The sequence below is a fragment of the Apaloderma vittatum genome, unplaced genomic scaffold, assembly GCF_000703405.1.
Source record: "Apaloderma vittatum isolate BGI_N311 unplaced genomic scaffold, ASM70340v1 scaffold6326, whole genome shotgun sequence".
Classification (NCBI taxonomy): domain Eukaryota; kingdom Metazoa; phylum Chordata; class Aves; order Trogoniformes; family Trogonidae; genus Apaloderma; species Apaloderma vittatum.
In genome coordinates, this window is record NW_009721133.1 from 23838 (window position 1) to 42203 (window position 18366).

General features: G+C 52.7%; 1 protein-coding gene across 1 annotated transcript in view; it reads left to right on the forward strand.

Moving 5' to 3' along the window:
* Positions 1-18342, forward strand: part of STX1A (syntaxin 1A (brain)) — a gene marked incomplete at its 3' end in the record, with an annotated part of 39409 nt that extends 21067 nt beyond the window's left edge. The window contains exons 3-7 of the mRNA XM_009871246.1: positions 6016-6090; positions 7678-7751; positions 11978-12086; positions 17896-17969; positions 18205-18342. Of these exons, the coding sequence (XP_009869548.1) occupies positions 6016-6090; positions 7678-7751; positions 11978-12086; positions 17896-17969; positions 18205-18342 (470 nt within the window). The remainder of the gene's footprint in view (positions 1-6015; positions 6091-7677; positions 7752-11977; positions 12087-17895; positions 17970-18204) is intronic.
* Positions 18343-18366: the final 24 nt, after the last annotated feature.

An 18366-nucleotide genomic window follows, 5' to 3' on the forward strand; every position in this document is an offset into this window, starting at 1 on the left:
ACTTTTCCATCAGTTAGTGGATTCTGAAGAAGCCACCAGACAACCAATGCTCAGGGCTGATGGCTACAGCAGCTGCAGAAGGACCTTTAGCCCTTTCTGGCCACTGTGTCCTTCCCGTGTGTTGTCCTCACTTGGATCTGCTGGTGCTGCTCCCAGCGTGTTAGCCAGAATACGAGCAGGAGTTGAGTGAATAGTCACACAGTTCCCTGCAATTCAGTCTGGGTTTAAAAATATAAATTAGGCCATTTCTTTTAAAGAAGAAAAATGCTGGATTAGGCAGCAGGAGTGTCTGAACTCTGGTGGTTGTGTCCTTCCCGTGTGTTGTCCTCACTTGGATCTGCTGGTGCTGCTCCCAGCGTGTTAGCCAGAATACGAGCAGGAGTTGAGTGAATAGTCACACAGTTCCCTGCAATTCAGTCTGGGTTTAAAAATATAAATTAGGCCATTTCTTTTAAAGAAGAAAAATGCTGGATTAGGCAGCAGGAGTGTCTGAACTCTGGTGGTCAGTGCTTTTTGGGGCTTTATTTTGCACTTGCTGCTTTGGGTACAGAATAACAGCACCTTGAAGAGCGTTCTTTTGCAGCTGAAGCTCTGGGTGGTAGGACTTCTTGGGGTCATTTTTTTCCACCAGTGCTAGAATAAAGTTTTCTTTCCAGCCAGAGGTAATACTTGCTCTTTATCATGGAAATGTGCAACGCTAAAAATAACCTCTCCACAATTCCCTGGCTGGCTGCCTTTCTGCAGGAAGCCCTGTTCCTCTTTGTCCGAATAGGGTCACCGTATGTGATCCGCGTCACCTTGCGCTTGGGGTGAAGGACTTTCCTCCTCCTGGGAACCCTCCCTGCTTCTCCACCACCCTTGGGTCTGCTCAGTGGCTGGGGCCCCTCTTTGGGGCAGCCTCTCTAACTTGCACTCGCTGTGTCACCTCAGGCAATTTAAATGGGGTACATCTGTTTTGTGGAAGAGCCGTGGTGTGTCCTGGGTCACGGAACTGCTGAGCCTGTGGTGGGTCTCACAGAAGGGAGCTGTGCTGGTGGACCTTCCCCATGGGAGCCCTCTCCTCCCAGCAGCGCTGGTCCTGCCCCTGCCCGAGGGGACTACTCCACCAGACAGGCCAGGGGAGATGTGGAGAAAACACGTGACGTGTCTTGCGATGATTAAATTCTTAACGTTCTCACGCTAATTCAGGTTGTTGCTAAACAGTTGGTGCCAAAAATAGACACTGCTAGATCCAGTCTACCTGAAGTTATCGATCAGGAAGTTTTCCAAGAGCTGAGTAAGATGGTGCCTCTGCCATTAGTGTTGATTTCCAATAAGTCTCCGCATACCCGATGGGTATCAGAAGCTCAGGAGGTAGCACGGCGACGGTTTTTTAAAGAAAGAGCGGGAGTGAGCTGGGTAATTATTGACTGATCAACCCGACCTTGCTTCTGGGAAAAATAATGGAGTATTTGAAGTGGAATCCGATGGAGAGAGTTAAAGGAGGGCAAGACAATTAGTGCGGTTCGGTGTTGTAAAAATAGATCTGAGCAGTTTTCCTCCGCTCATCAGCCAGCTAATTGCTCCCGGAGAGGTGGGCACCCCGAAACTTCAGGGAAGCAAAAAGAGCAACTGGAACAAGGCGCTGCACCACACCGTCTCTTTCTCCCCTACCTTTTGCACAAGTTTGGCACCAAAACAAAATATTTTGCTGCAAGCAAACTCTGTCCCATCGCTTGTGCTGCTGGATTATAAGGAAGCAACGAGCTTCTCCCTTCATCCTGAGATTCACCTCCCAGGGTGGGTTTCTGGCTCTGAGACCAGCCTGGAGTGACAGGAGCTGTCAGAGGATGGCTGTGGGATGAGAACAGCCAAGAGGGTGGCTCAGCTGTCACCGAGCTCAGCGACAGGCTGTGGAAGGGCTTTGTGTGCCGGGCTCCTGGGTGCGAGGCTGCCTGTGGCCAGTTCATCAGTGGTGTCAAACTCCCAGCATCCTTGTCCGAGCAGGCAGCTCAGATGGACGTTTCAACACTTTTTAGTGATGGCAGCTCAGTGCCTTTGCCTGGCTGGACCATCAGCCGGCGAGGAGCGCGCTGGGCTTCAGGATGTGTGAAATGTGATCTGTCGCTGCTAATATGAAAGGGGATTTTTTAAGCTCAGTTACCCACCGATGTTACCCATAATGACTGAAAAATATGTAATAGAAGCATCAGTTAAACAGCTTGCCTGGCTCCTTTTTTAGTGACTTACAAAGTCAAAAGCTACAGTTTTAATCTGTTATGGATCACCCCCAGGCATTTTGGGAAGCACCTTTAGTTCCAGGGGATCCACAAGACCTTTCCAGACCCTTCCATGCGTCACCTCTGTTCTGCTCCTTTGTTAAAGCCTTGTGACGTTTTGCACCGCTATCAAGTCCCGGCAGCGTCTCTCCTTGCTGCATCACGAGCAAGACTTGTCCCTCCTGGCACGCTGGAAGTAAAAAAAAAACCAGGACTGCTGGCTCCTCGCAATGGTACCGGACATCTCCGTGCCCTCGCTCTTGGCGAAGGCAGATGGACGGCACCGCTGTGCCCTATTTCTGCAGCTTGGCAAGCAGCTGGAGCTCCTTGTGTTGCTTCTGCGTGGAAGGGAAAATCCCAGCTCTGATGGGGGCGGTGGTCCCACAGCTCTCTCCTGCCCACCCGCCTGCGTGCTCCCCCGTTCTCTCATACCTGCTGTGATTTGTTGTGTGGATCGGAGTGGAGAAAACTTTAGAAAATTAGGAAAGGGTTGAGCGAGCGTCTTGCAAACTAGGTTTTTCTTCTTGTTTTACGTAGCTTGAATAAGTAAGTTGCAGTGTCAAACTCTGAGCTCCATTTCCAAGGAGGAACATCAGCCTTTGGGAATTAAAGGACTGCGTAGAGGTTATTGATGTCCCAAATCTCTTGTACTGGGCTAACTGGTCAGTAGTTCCCAGCTTGGGGCTGGACCAGCCTGTCTGGTGGTTTTTAAAACACCTTTCATTACTTTAAGTCTGTGAAACACTATGGAAAATGTTTCCAACAACTCCATAGATCTCTAGGAAGGATTTCTTCTGGTTTGTTGCCAAAGACCAGATAGCTTGAGGGGGCTGCCAGGTCTGGGCTTCCTCTTTGTGTTCGCCTCTAAAAAGTACCCTATATTTCATAAATGTAAGTGCCAAGATTAACAGACTCATCAGTGGTATAAGGCAAGAAAGGTTTATTTTTAAAAAATTCCTTGGAGGAACTGTGGACAGGATCTTCTTTAATTTTTTATAGAAAAAGCTAAGTGTTTGCCAGGAAGGTCCTTCTTCCCAGCATTGCCAGAGAGCTCAGCTATGGATTAGTTTGAAGTTGTACTTTTCTTGATTACGGTGGTTGTTGCCAATAAATAATGGCAGGTCACAAAGAGCTGAAGGTTTATTAATCTGAGTAATTACCATGTGAGGAAGCTTTGAGGGCTGAGAGCTGAATCGTGGCTGCAGAATCACCAGCCTGGGGATGCTCAAGCGTGCTGTGGTGGGCAGGTGTCAGCCAGATGTGAAGGATGGAGGTCTGGTCCCTGCCTCCTGCGCCCTCCTCCTCACTGCTGGGCGGTTTGAAGGCTTTTTCCCTCCTTTCGTGATAACAGAGAACAGAGGGTCCTGCTCCTCTGCCTTGAGGAGCATCCGATGTGGCAGCTCTGGGTGCCAGTTCCTCATCGCTTTCCCTGTTGCATGGGGGATGATTTTGGGGACTCGGGGAGCTACAGGGAAGGGGAGCACAAAGGAATTGGTTTTCCCTCTTTCCCGAGTGGCTGAGGCTGTGCTGGACCGCAGTGTGGTGTCACCACGCGTCCCTTTCAACGTCACGCCTTGCCCCTCAGCGCTGCTCTCCTCGCTGTGGGCACCTCGGCGGTGATGTTGTGGTGCTTCAGCTTCTGTTTGTGGAATGTTACTTGCCATGAATGGTTAAATAGATTTGAGTGAGTCACTTAAACAGACGCCATGGATGTGAAAATAATTGTCTGGGAAGCCTGTGCCTGCCAGGTCGCCAAGTAATCCTCACACGTCCTGTGACTCAAAGCCAGGCAGAAGGAGTGTTTTCTCCTTGCTGCTCAGTTAGAAATATTGTAAGGGAAGGCAGCCTAGCTGTCCGTGTCCCGTGTCCCTCTGTCTGTCCGTGTCCTCCTGTCCCCTCCCTGAGTGGCCAGCTCTGGGGATGCTTGTCCGCGTTCACCACTCGCTCTGTGTGGCCTCGGCGACAGCGTCACTGCAGCCTGTCAAAAAAAGAGAAGGGAAAGCACGCAGCAGCCAGTTATGTGAATTGTTTTGAAGAATCCAAGGTGGATATAAATGGGAAGGGACCTTGGAGATCCCTGATCCAGTATCCTCCAGCGGGTCCGTTTGATCAGGTTGCTCAGGCCTTCACCCAGTGACATGATGAATATCCTTAAGGACCAACATCCCACAGCCCCTCTGGGTCCTGTTTTTGACCGCCTTCATGATGACAAATTTTTTTCCTAGTATCTAATTTGGATTTTGCCTGTCCCAGCTTGGTCCATCACCCCCTGTCCTCTCCCTGTGCATCTCTGAGCTTCAGCAAGCAGCTGATGGTCACCTCTAAGGACCAGAGGGAGATCTAGCTCCAGCTTCTCTCCACCCTTCTGCTGGGGAGATGTAGGCGGTGGTAGGAACCCCCTTTGCTTTCGCTTTTGCAGGTGAACAAGCCCAGCTCTCAGCCTGTCCCCCTGTTCGTAGCAGCCGGTTGTTCCCCAGGCTCCGTGGTCTTTGTCTGCTTCCTCATCCTCCTGTCAGGCTGCAGGGAGTTAGTCAGCTCGAGCTGGTTTGTTTCTTTATTACATACCTGTTCTTTCAAGGGTGGGGAAAAAAGAAATAATTAGTCACTTAAGTGAGGACCCAAACTGAAAACATCCTCTTCCTTTCCCTGCATTCATGCTTGTTCTCCAGCAAATAAATCATTGTACCACTTCCCTGGTGAGGCCGCTGTGTTGGCTTCCTGAGAAATAACTGGAGCCTGGAGCGAAGGTATTCGCAGACGTGTTCCTTCTCTCTTTTTTCCCAGTAGTGCCAAAGCTCTAAGCTCTGAGTCAGGGATGTGTACAACTGTCGATAAAATGTGACCTTCCCCCAGCACATTCCCATAATCATGATTTTCTAATTATGCCTGTGACTGGCAGCTGGGAGCGTACAGCATCAGAGCTACCACAGCCATCAAAATGACTCAGTTAATGTGCCTAGAGTCTATTAAACAAAGTTTTATTTAATTAAGTAAGTCTTGATCTCATCAAAATCAAGAGGGAGCACTAGGTTGGCAGCATTTCCAAGAAATCACATTTGAATGGCAGAAGGTTTGTACTTTCTTTAGTATTTGGAACTGGAGATATTGCAGTCTGCTTGTCTCACTGCTGAGGTGAGCAGTGAGGGTCCCACAGTGAGGACACGGCTTCGTCCTTGACAAGCTGCTGTGCATCCCTTGGCTCCTTCGAGGACACTCTGGTTCTGGGAGAGGAACCTGGCTGAGATCACAGACTGGTTTGAGTTGAAGGGGACCTTCAAAGACGATCCAGTCCAACCCCCCTGCCATGGGCAGGGACACCACCTGCTAGACCAGGTTGCTCAAAGCCCCGTCTGACCTGGCCTTGAACACTTCATGGGAATCCACAGCTTCTCTGGGCAACCTCTGCCCGTTTCTTTCCACCCTCATTATACGTTTTTTCCTTCAGCCCATGGTGAGCAGAAGATTTTTGGTGTCCAGCAGTGGTTTTCTCTCCACTACAGGGTCCAGGGCTATGGCTCACATATCCCTTCCCTTCCTCTTTCTGCAGAGCACTGGCTGTGGGGCAGGTTAGGGCTGTACGGGCAGGGGGTCCCACAGAGTGGCTCCCTGCTCACCCCACCGGCTTGTTTCCCGGCTCAGGACTGTGAGAAGAGTCCCACAGGGTACGTGGCGTGGAAGCACTCCCAGTCTGCAGCCTGCAGCAGAATTAAGCTGGTGTCTCCAACACATCCGTGTTTGTTCTCTTCTTTCTCCCCAGAAACAAAGGAGGAACTGGAAGAGCTGATGTCTGACATAAAGAAGACAGCGAACAAAGTGCGCTCCAAGCTAAAGAGTGAGTGTTTGCCTGCGATGGGTACTGCAGCTCCTGTCCTGGGCCAGGGATGCTGCCCTAATTCCTTCTACATGTCCCCATTGCTCAGCACTTCCCACTCATCCCCCGTGACCAGAAATGCCATTTTTCGGGTTTGTCACCACTGGCTTGGCCATGTGCCATGTGTATGCTGGAAGGAGACTTGGACCTCTGTTGTCCCCTTGCTGCCCTCTGTCCTCCTACACGTGCTCTCAGGTAGACCCAGGAGGGATTGCAGAGGCCAGTTCACCCATTTCATAGACCAAGGGATCCCATTCCATGGACCAGAGCCCCACTGGCCATACTGGGATGCCTGGTGTCCAGATGGAGACAGAGTTTAGCCGGGGTGAGACAAAATTCCTTCTCCATAGATGCTTTGTTCTGGTTTTTAAGGGGCTTTCAGAGCCTGAAGGATTGTAGGACAGGCTCCAATTCCCGTCTGCTTCTTCCAGAAAAGACTCACTGGTATCGTATTTACCTGGAGCAACAGATGATCAGTGCTTGTCCCAAATCGCTTCGTTGGCCAGTGTGATCAATGAAAGAAAACAATCAGGACTGATCAAAAACACCATCTGCTGACAAAAAACTGACTTCTTTAGGACAGGCATTGCTCATGCAGTGGCTAATTCTAATTACGAGCGTCTCACGAAAATGCACAATGTTTGCCAATACTGCTCCTTGGGAACAGGGGACGGTTCATGACAAGTGTGGAGGAAGACCAGTTGCTGATGGAATCTGCTGGGCAGGCAGGGGGGTCCACAGGAGAAACTCCGTGGCTGTGTGGCTGCGCAGGACGGGACCTTTCAGATAAGCTCCAGATACAGATGCTCGTCCCAGAGAGGCTAGGAGGGTGCTCAGAGCTCGTGCAGGTGTTTTCCAGCTCTTTCCCAGAGCTTTCTGTGCCCACGCTGGGTTCTCCCTGCCCAAACCACGGCGGGACTCTGAGCAGCTCCGCGCTGCTGTCGTTTACGGTCTTTGGGCACGCGAGGAATTGATCTCACTTAGTTGCACAACGGGGTGTAATGAAAAGGGCAAATCTGTGCTTTGCTGCGAAGGACTGTTTAGCAAGATGAGGCTCGCTCTCGCCAGCCTGGTGGGTCCTGTGCAAGGCCAGGCAGCTGGCAGACCTACTATTTTTAGGGTCCCTGGAGAAGTCTTTGAGCTTTGGTATTTTGCAGAGACATTTTAGCTCCAGGTTTCTTCCTCCTGCCTAGCAGGGAGAGAGCAGCACTCCATTTTGTTTGAGTACCAGAAAATGTGGAGATCAGAGCCGAGCATTACGTACATTTTATGTTGGAATCCTTGCTTACCAGCCTCAAGGTGATGGGTGCTGCCTTTGACAGCACCAAGTCTCAGCTGGTGGCCAGGCACTGAGCGCTTTGCAGTAACAAAATAAGGTTTTGCTGCCAGTTCAGCCTAAATCATGAGCTCGAGTCAGGAGCTGGGGACTGCTCGGTGCCAGATCCTCCTAGACTCTCAGGCTTCAGTCTTTAGAGTCCCCTTGTCAAACAAACCCTTTTCCTTCTCTGGAACAGCACAAAGTAATCTGTGTCGTTCTGCCCTCACCAGGTATTGAGCAGAGTATTGAACAAGAGGAAGGGTTAAACAGATCATCTGCTGATCTGCGGATAAGGAAAACTCAGGTGAGTCTCTGCCCTGTGGCTCTGGTAATGGGAGGATGGGGATCTGCGGGCAGTTGAGGGATCCAGGGGGTGAAGGGAGAAGAGAGATGTGCTTGGCTTTGGAGCTCGTGAGTTCTGGTGTGCAAATAGCGGGCAAAGTCATGCAGCCCATTTCCAAATAGATCAGCAAAAACGTTTGCCTGCAATGTGTGTAGAAACCCGAAGTGTCTGCATGTTTCTGCAGTGTCTGGAGGAATGTTTGAGCTGCTCCTAAATGAGATTAAGGCTTACTGGTACAGCTGGGTAACTCACCTAAAACTTCACTTAGTCTAAGAAAGCGGATCGGCTGCAGGCTCTGGCCAAAGGTCTTCCTCTGTCTTTCTTATAAGCCACCTTTTTATATTAAACTGCTGCCGGAGGGTTTTCCTGGAGCCATCTCCCCCAGGCTGAACAACCTCAACTCTCCCAGCCCTGGCCCTCCCAGTCAAGGACATGGGAGATTTTCCTAAAATTTGGGCATTTCTTAGCACCTCTAGGCTCCAATGGTCACCAAGAGAGAGGAGCTCCTTGGGGCTGTAGTTTGGACCCCCCAGCGCTGGGAGGCTGAGGCGGGCGCTGTACCGCACCGCTCCGCTGCGGGGCTTTGCTTTCTGACCTGGGTGGTCTCCAACTTCAGGCTCCTGTGGCTTTTCATGATTCCGGGGGATGGCAACCCCACCCTGGGACGCTGTGCCTGGTGCTGTGTGTGTGCCCAGCATGCGGGCTCGCGTGCGCAGGACGGGGCGGGAGGCAGGGAGGTGAGCTGGGTACCGGGTGGTGTTGTCCCACGGTTGCGTTCGCCGGCCGGGCTCATCACCGCGCGCTGCGGGTAAGAGGAGCTGACAGCTCTGGCAGGCAGCGCTGCCGGGCTGTGAGCGCCTGACGGGTGAGCTGTGCCGATGCGACTGTTGGAGCTGTCACCCGGGGAACGGTGTGGGGTGAGCTTGCGTTAAGGCGGTTGGCTGGCTGGAACGTACCATTAGTGTGAAAACATCCCTGGCCTTTGCCCGCCTGGATTTTGGCCCCATTCCCAGGGCGCTGCTGGTGGGATTTTGGATTTTTGGTGCCGTGGGACAGATCCTCAGCGGGGACACCACGTTGCGATGGAGCTACTGCGGCTGGCATCGGCTTTGTCTGTGGCATGGGTGTCCACCTTGGACTCCTGGCCATCCAGGGACAAGCCCGACTGGAAATCTGTCACCTGGGTTTGTTCCTTGTTGTGGGACCACAGCTCGTCGCTGAGAAGGGAGCTCAGGAATCCCAGTCCCTGGCACAGAGCAGGGGCAGCTGCATCACGTTGCTTGTGGGCATGTCGAGCTGCGTTCTTGGTATCCAGAAGGTTGGAGATGCTTTGGGCATTGGTCCGTGGGTCGTCAGGGCTCCCATCCAGTGTTTGACCACTCTCATGGTGATTTTTTCCATTTAATGGAATTCGCTGTGTCCCAGCTTGGTCCATCATCTCTTGTCCTGCCCCTGCACACCTCCGACAAGAGTCTGGCTCCAAACTTCTTCTCTCCATTCTTCCACTGGGTCGTGGTTGTGGTCTTGCAAGCCCTAGGTAGAAGTGAACGATCCTTGTCCCCACCCCGCTGGCTGTCCTTCTGCTCACCCAGGCCACAATGAGTTTTACCTTCACTGTGGACTCCTGGGCAGCCCGAAGTCCATGAGCTCCTGGTGCCTCCAGCCCATCCTGTGACATGTGCCCTGGTCCCTATCACAGAATGTTGCATTTTCCTTTGGGTTTCATTGGATTCCTGTCAGCCCCTTTCTCCAGACTGTTGGTCCCTCTGAATACCAGTTCTGTCTTCTGTCGCTCTCCCCAGTTTGGTGTCTTCTGCAAACCTGCTCACACCTGTCCCAAGTTCCTGGTGAAGATGTTTAATGGTATTTTCAGACCCAGCATCGCTCACTGAGAGGTTACCACTAGGAATTGGCCACCAGTTGGATTTGTATTGCTGCTCGCAACCTGGCAGTCCAATTTCCCACCAGCCTTATCCAACCCATGTCCTATTAAAATGGCTGTAAGGACACTGGGGGAGTCCGTGCCAAAGACCTTCAGCTCAGGGTGTGCGCCATTCCCTGCGGCTCCCAAGGGTAACCCCAGCCCAAAAGTGTTGTCTGGGATGCAGGTTCCCAGATGTCTTGACAGTGTTTTCTGTATTTCTGCAAGTATCAAATTTTGAGCTCATAACAGAGCAAAAGCTGCTATTTACATTCTTCTAAATGTCAGTACTTTTGGTCCTTGTTATTAGAATTAAGAATAGAATAGTTATTCAGAATAGCTTTTGCTCTTGTTGCTTTCAGGCTTGGTTTATCTCGCTGGTGTGGTGGGAATATTCACCTCGCTTGGACTAATTCAAACACTGAAACAAACCCGCCCGGTGGGAGCTCAGGAGCAGGATCTCTGCTCCCCCTGGAACAGCAGGGCTCAGGAGGAAGGCTGGCATCCCCCTCACCGTACTCACCCTCAGGCTGAGCGCTTCAGAAATGTCTTTCTGTTAATTATAAACACGGAAGGCTGAGGTCCCGAGTTTCAGCGTGTGCTTTTGGTGGGGTTTCAAAGCTCCCCGTGGGTGCTTGGAGCTGTGCAAGCTCTTTGGCAATCCAGCTTTGGTGGGTCAGCAAATTGGGCTGCTTTCCCCATGTCTGGGGAGCGAAGAGTTGCTGGCCCCAGGTGAAAGAACCCCATTTCCTAACAATATTTTCTATTTAATGAGTTTGTTTCGAATGCAAGGTACATTTTTATTCACTCTTGAATATTCAGGTAGTTTTATTTAATGACGGAAAGCCATTTAAAATGCTTTTGCCAGCCCTTTTTGCATGCAACTCCGTGTTCCTTCAAAAACCCAAATGCATTTTGTAGACATGTGGGATGCCCGTGGGAACGTAAAATAACAATCTGACAAAACAAACACTAAGTTAAATAACTTCTTAAGTAAAAAAGGTATGGTGTGGTATGCTGATTAGCAGAGAGGGGTGTCATTCAACACCCAGGCTATATCTGGCTGCAGATCAACATATGTTGATAACTTTTCAGCTGAATGAGAATGAACTGGATTTTAGGAAAACAATTTTGAAAAGACAGAAGAACTGTTGCTAGGGTGGCACATCACGTCTTTGCCGTGATGCTCAGGAGCTGTTTTGACCTTGCTTTGGACCGGGCGCCTCTCGAGCAGAGGCTGAGGCTGGGGCTGCCCGGGGGGCTTTCACTGGGGTTTGCCAGCAGAGGAGGAATAAGATGAGCTGGGTGTGAGGCTCTGCCATAAATACCGAGCTGCTGCTTGCTTAGAATAGCTGCAAAGCAAACGCAAGTGTATCTTCAAGATGTCTCCAGTGCTGTCTGCTGGAGGTAGGGGGTGTTGGCTGGGGTGTACCAACACCCGGTAGGAACATCTGAGCTCCGGTGAGCACCAGGCTGGTCAGGTCCTGCAGAGATGCTGCCTTGCGCTGGTGTGCCGCTGTGCAGAGGCTTTGAGAGCTGCTCCAGCTGGGAACAGCCCTTTGGTTCGACTCTCTGTCAGCTGTAACTGTCTACGGGTGAGCTCAGGCCACACTGGTGGCCCTGAAAGTCCAAGGGGAACACTCACCAGGAGTTTCTTCATCGTGTCAGTCTCACCGTGTCTTCCTTCTGGCCATTTCTGAGTGTCCTCTTTTCCTATCCTTTTCCATCACCTCCTCTCCTATCCCCCTCCTCTGTTTCTCCGTATCTCCGGTTGCTCCTGCTGCACGAGCAGTCAGTGGGCTGAGGTTGGGGTGACACAACCTTCTTCCGCCTGCAGCAGAACCCTCGGCTGGTCCCAGTTCACAGGTGCCCGTTGCACGCGAGAGCGATGCTGGGAGCCCGGGCAGGGTGTGCTAGGTGGGCTGTGGCTCCTGCTGTGTGGCCAAAGACGCACATGAGCGTTTCTTGCCTGAGGTGGTATCAGATTTGGCTTCACTTGAGACTTGTGCACCAGCTGCACTGCGTCCAGCAATTTGGGGGCTGAAGGCTCTGCTTGGGTTGGGCTTGGGTGAGGGATGCATCCAGTCCACGCCTCACCAAGAGCCATGTCACCTGCTGCCACCAGCCCCCCTCGCACTCATCACACTCCTCGGAGCAGCTTTTGGGCTAGAAATGCTTTGTGGGCTGCTAGAGGTGCTCGGGGATGGCCAGTCTCTCCCTCCCACAGGACCCTCACCCTGGCTCTCTCTTCCTCTCCTCTCCGCAGCACTCGACGCTGTCGCGGAAGTTCGTGGAGGTGATGTCCGAGTACAACGCCACGCAGACCGACTACCGGGAGCGCTGCAAGGGCAGGATTCAGAGGCAGCTGGAGATCAGTGAGTAATCCCGGAGGGGGAACACAGCCGGGCTGCGGGGCCGCATTCTGTGCTGGCTGTCACCGGATCGGAGCTGCTCCTGCAGCTGCACGGAGCTCCCCCAGAAAAATCCGGGGGTGTGCGGGGGCTGTATGTGCACCCATGGGAGCAGCTGGGACACAGCGTCTGCTGGGAGATGGACACGTGGTGGTACCTTGCATGTCAGTGTCGATCCCCATCCAGCAAAGCCCAAAATCTCCCCTCAGATCTTCCTAAGTGCTGCGCGGAGAGCGCAGGGGGAGAAATTTCTTCCTTGTTTGCAGCAGATTTTGAATTCAAAGCAGCTAGTGGGAATTGATTTGCCTTTCTTCTGAGTGCTTTTCATCACGGGTGAGCTGAACTAAATATAAAACGAGAAGTGGGATCAGTTTCAGACGGTTTCAAACTGAAGGAGAGTAGGTTGAGGAAGAAATTCTTTCCTGTGAGGGTGGTGAGACACAGGCACAGGGTGCCCAGAGAAGCTGTGGCAGCCCCAGCCCTGGAAGTGCTCAAGGCCAGGTTGGACGGGGCTTTGAGCAACCTGGGCTGGTGGGAGGTGTCCCTGCCCGTGACAGGGGCTGGACTAGGTGATCTTTATGGTACCTTCCAACCCAAACCAGTCCGTGGTTCTGTGAGACGGGGGCACTCGCTGCTGCCAGCGGCTTTCCTTGCTGCAGGAGTAACACAAGCCTCGGTGACTGCCCCGGGCATCTCCCTGGACCCAGGACTCTGATGGCTTTTAGCAGCAGTAGCGGTGTCTTCAGGCCAAATGTGGGCCCCAGGTGACACCTCCGGGGCTATCACCACCATGGTGCTAAGATCTCCCTGCGTCATCCAGAGCCCCTCACTTAAAAATCCAGCCCTGGTTGTCCCAAAAAACTGCTCCACTGATGGTTCTTCTGGGCAATCAGTGATACCCGGTTAGTTTTAGAGAAGCGTGGTCACTGCCCAGCAAAGAGGAACCATATCAACACCATAGTTAGGGCAGTAGCCAAGTAAGGTGTAAGTCAGGGCATGCAGAGATTAAAAGGGATTTTTACAAGTAATCTTGTTGTCAGAGAGCCATCATGGGGTTTTGTGCTCAAAATGAAAAAGTCCGAATCCCAGTCCAGGATTATTTTTCTCACAGACAAATGGGTGGTTTGCTTGCCTTTCACAACTCAGCATGAATAAAAGAATATCTCTGAGCCAGAATGATGTCCTCGATGGTCAGCTGTGGCAGCGTCCTTCACGAGCTGCAGATGCCTGGGAATTGGAGTGCCAGTGGGGTGTGATAGTTTCTGTGAAGGGCTAGTAGGAGACTTGGCTGCACAAGTCTTTTCTCTGTTAAGATTAGTCTTTATGATGTGTAATAATAACAGAAATGTTTCACACTAGCTGAATGGAATCGTTGACTGACATGAGGCTCAACAAGAGCTTGACGTTTAATGTAAAGCAGGATGATGAGTGTGTCACTGCTCCAGCTGACTGACTCATTTGTCAGCTAACGTCATTCTCTAGGTGATCCCCAGCCACTAGGGTGGCTTGCAATGTAAACTGGGATTTAAGGTATCCCTATGTCTCCCTCCTAAGAGAGGAGAAGATCTGAAAGGGCTGAAAGACTTAAGCCAGGTCCTTAATTGCCTGCAGACCTGAAAGTAACCTTCCTCTTGTTTTTCTGCTCCTGGATTTTGAAAGGACTCTGCCGCTCTGTGTAAATTTTGGAGATACATTAAATTATACTTGTCTTTGCTCTGTCCATCCTGCTGGGCTGTGAGTGCCCAACAGAGTGTTGATGGGGTGCAAGGAGAAATCATAGAAATCATACAATGGCCTAGGCTGGAAAGGACCTTCGAGATCATTTTAATCCAGCCTCCCTGCCGCCAGGGACACCGCCTCTCGACTAGATCAGGCAACACATGGGGACCGAACGGGAATCGAACCCGCGACCTTGAGAAGGCAGCTCAGGACTTGCTGTGGGTGCAGAGGTGTCCTAGTGATGGTGAGAGACCCACTGTCCCTTTGGGGTGGAGGTGTTGAGCAGATGCAGGTGCAGGACGGGGTCTGTGCTGGGAAGACACACGATCCTTTGCCAAAGCTGGATTCCTCCGTCAGGACAGTGGAAAATCTCTTCTGGCAAAAAGGTTCATCAAAAGCAACAAGCTGACTGAGGTTTTTATCAGGCGTGTTTCCTGGGCAGAGGGCTCTGCTTGCCCTGGGCTGTCCCAGCCAGCACCTCCCGTCCCTGCTCCTCGGGGGCTCTCGAACAGGCTCTTTCGGACAGAGCTCAGCTGGGATGTGGTGACTGCGCAAAGCCCTACGAAATCCTCAGCTCTCATTTTCAGCTGATGAATCCAAAGATAGAAAGTGCCGGGAGCTCTGAGAGCAAAGCCAGTAAATCTCTTGGGTTTTGAAAGTATGAGAGCAGGGACTTCTCAGCTGCTCTGGGGAGGCTCCCCAGCTCCCAGCGAGCTTCTCCCTCCTAACCGCATCTGCTTCTTGCTCTGGAAGTAGGACAGCTGCAGAAGAAGTGGTGATGTAGAGTTACTGCCTGGGGCCATAGCCACCCTCCGGGGCTCCCCACAACCCTCTCAGGATCTGCCCCTTCTCCTTGTGCAGGCACCGCCGTGTCTGTGTGTTCCAGAGGTTTTGTGTCAGTGACCCTCGCCGTCCCCCCTGCCCATCCTGCTCACGCCGAGCCCAGGAGCCTGCCTGACATGATGGAGTGGGCGTCCTCTCCTCTCCCACTGCTTCTGCCCCAGCCTTCATCCTTACCTCACCCTCTTTTACACATTCTGCTCCCAAACCCACCGAGACGCAGGTGCCACAGAGGGGTGGCTGGATGCCACTCATCTGGGCTGGGTGACGGCGCAACAGATGCTCGGCAGCTGTCCTCTGGCTGGACCGTCCCACCCCTCAGCGGTGTCCCCGTGTCTGCTGCTGGGATCTGGTCTCCCCACGCTCGAGCCATCACGCTGTCCTGTGTGATTTTTGGGGTTTTTTTCCCCTCTCGGTTTTGTCCATTACGAGAAATGACATCTTCAATCTAGCTTGGTTTTGCTCCTGGAGAAATCGGATTTGAAGCTTGGAGGAGCTTTCTGTAGTGGCTTTGAAGCCATGGAGGTGCTGCACAGACGCTGCTTGTTTTTATGAACGGTTTTGTTATGTGCGAGACTTAGGAGCCAAAAATAAAGCATCTGCCGTCTCCAGAGGCGCTGCAAGAATTAATCAGCCTCCGCCCCACTGTGCGAGACCAGGTTAATTGATGTGCAGAGAGGCAAGCTGTGGTTGCATCCCAAACTGCCCTTGAGCCAGGGGAGTAGGGGGGTTGCTCCAGCCCCAGCAGCTCCTCCAGACACTTCTGGTGGTCCCAGAACCCCCAGTGCCAAGACGGGTTTTATTTTGAATTCCTGTGACACTTTAATCTCAAGAACGACCGTGGGATTTATCTGAGCTAAAACTTTCTCGTCAGGTGGAAATGCCTGCGCAGCGCTGGGAGCTGGCCCCCGCAGAAGGGGTCCCGAGGGACAGGGAGGCAGGTGGCAGTTTATGACGTGCTGGGCTGGCTTTTATAGCTGAAGTCTCATCCCAACACCACCGCAGGCAGTGCTGTGCCTGTCTGAGCTGGGGAGCAGCCAAGTGGATCGGGTCACTCATACCTGTTACCTCCACGCGCGTAGGTGGGCTGGCCGGTGCTACGCACCTCGCCGTGAGAGCTCTCTAATGAGAGCTTGAAAGCCAGATCCAGACAGAGGATCCCAGCCTTGGGATGGTGCCTTTTTCCTCAGCAATTCCAAGCTGAGCCCTTGCTGTTGCTCTGTGGGTGCTCGTGCAGCCCTGCCGTGGGAAGGAGGGATGCCGCAAGCCGAAGGAGCGCAGCTGAGCCCTTACAATGAATTCAGCCGTGACGTGCTTGACTTCTGCAGCCCCGAGGTGCCTGAAGTCTTCCCTATTTATAGAGCGTCTGACACACAGAATTGGGCAAACTGGCGTTCAGCATCAGCCGGGCGCTGGGTATTGAGCTGTGGCACCAGAGGCTTCCCTGGGAGCTTCCCCAGGGTCCTGCACGTCTTGTTGGAGCTGCTCCTGCCCCGTCCCCGGGGAGCTGGTTGGTGGGGACGGTCACTCCATCCAGCTGGGCGTTGCAGGGCCAAGGACTCTGCAGTGGCCTTGAGGTGGGAAGTCTCCTCGGTGGCTTCATGTCTGCCTGTCCCAGAGCCTCTGATGGCCCTGCTGCCCTGTGACCTGGGCATCTTCTCTTGCCATTATCTCTTTGCTGGCTCAAGGCTGAGTCTGCTTCTCCCCAGGAAACTTTTATTTCTAGAGATGCCAAGTAGGAGGTAGATGTACTCTAAAGCTCTCTGAGGAGGCAGAGGTCCAGTTCTCATGATTTTCCAGGGTTTTGCCAAGTTTCAGGGCAAAGTTTTCCCCTAGGCTCTCCTCCCTTTGTGGTCACCTTGCATAGACTGAGCCCGTTCATTCCCGTTTGTGGCTGTGCAGTAGCTCTGTGGGGATGCAGGCAGCAGATCAGCCAAATACCTAGGACTCTTTCATCTGATTTTATTGCTGTGAAAGAGCTAACGACAGCCTTCCAAACCAGGAAATCTAGCCAGAAGGCAGTGGATTCCCTGGGAAGTCCTCTAGGGTCCTGCATGTTGGTTATATGGCTTTGGCAAGCGCTGTGCTGGACAGCGGGGGTGAGATGCAGCCTCCAGACTTTGTACTTTGGCTGAACATTAAAGCAAGCTCTTCCTGACCAGCTGTGGACTTTGGCCAAGCCTACACTGGCTGGCTGGTTGTTAATGCTTATGATGTCTTTGCTCTCGTCCTTTGCCTCGTCACAGCTTTGGGGAGGAGAATGAGGCAGTGAGGAGGTGATGAGAACATGTATCCTGCATCCCATCCCACCTCTGCCCGTGCGAGACGTGGCATCCCCTGGAGCTGATGCCACTGCTTGCCTTCGAGGCTGTCGCTAGGGCTTGAAGCGAGCAGAGTGAGAAGCCCTTGAAGCACCGTGCCTGGCACACTCCTCCTTGTCTCTGCTCAGAGCTGAGCACAGTCAGCAGGAGGGTTTGTAAATTTGTGCTGTTTGAGCCCTTGTTCTCCCTTCGTGGAATCAGAGTGGTTTCACCTGAAAGCGAGGAGCCAAGAAGCAGGAAGAGCTGGCAAGGAGGTGTCATGGGTCACTCATGCTGGGAGTGATGCTTTGTCATCCTAAAACATTTAACAGTAACTGGAAATGGGCTGTGGACCCTTCCTGGAGCTGGGGAAGGTGTGGAGGGTGATCTGCCCAAGGGTACATGGACGTTATGCAGCTCCTTAGACCCCTGAACATGCAGCTGGTGGAGCTGAGCCCTCCCCTGCAGCTCTAAGCAGGCTGCGCTGCACTCGCACAGGGTACGGACGGCGTCAGGTCATTGTCTTGCTGCAAAGCAGCAGCTTCTCAGAGCTTGGAGATCCTAGTTGTCTGAGCAGCTTCACATGGGTCTTCCTACTTCTGCCTGTGGGCCCAGGAGCTGTTTAAGATCTTACCTGGGCCACCCAGGCCATATCCGAGCTGTGCCGCAGAGGTCCCTGTCTTCAGCCCAGACCTTGGCCTTGTGCCAGGGTGGCTGAGGTCTACATTCAGATAGCTTGTCTTCAGCCCTGTCTCCTGGGACTTGGGATCTTTGTTGTAGTCACATCACAGGATCATGGACTCACAGAGCAGTTTGGGTAGAAAAGGACCTTCAAAGATGATCCAGTCCAACCCTCCTGCCACAGGCAGGGACACCTTCAAGCTCATGGTTAACCCGTGTTGTGTCACTTGCAGCTGGCAGGACCACCACCAGCGAGGAGCTGGAGGACATGCTGGAGAGCGGCAACCCAGCCATCTTCTCCTCTGGGGTAAGCACTGGGGCGGGGGTTGGCTGGTGGCCGTGCTGCCAGTGGCCCCAGTACAGGAGGTGGGACCTGGCTGCTCAGATCTGGCCTGAGGTTGCTACCTGAGCAAGGAATGCATCCTGGCCGGAGGATGGGGGCTGGAGAAGCTCCGGGGCTCTTGCTCTTCCCTCTCTTGATGCCCCTAATCCCAGCACCCGAGGGGCTGAGCACAGAGTTCAGTAACCCTGTCTTCTTGCAGATCATTATGGATTCAAACATCACCAAGCAGGCACTGAACGAGATTGAGACACGGCACAGCGAGATCATCAAACTGGAGAACAGCATCCGAGAGCTGCACGACATGTTCATGGACATGGCCATGCTGGTGGAGAGCCAGGTAGGGAGATGCTGTAGCCCAGTG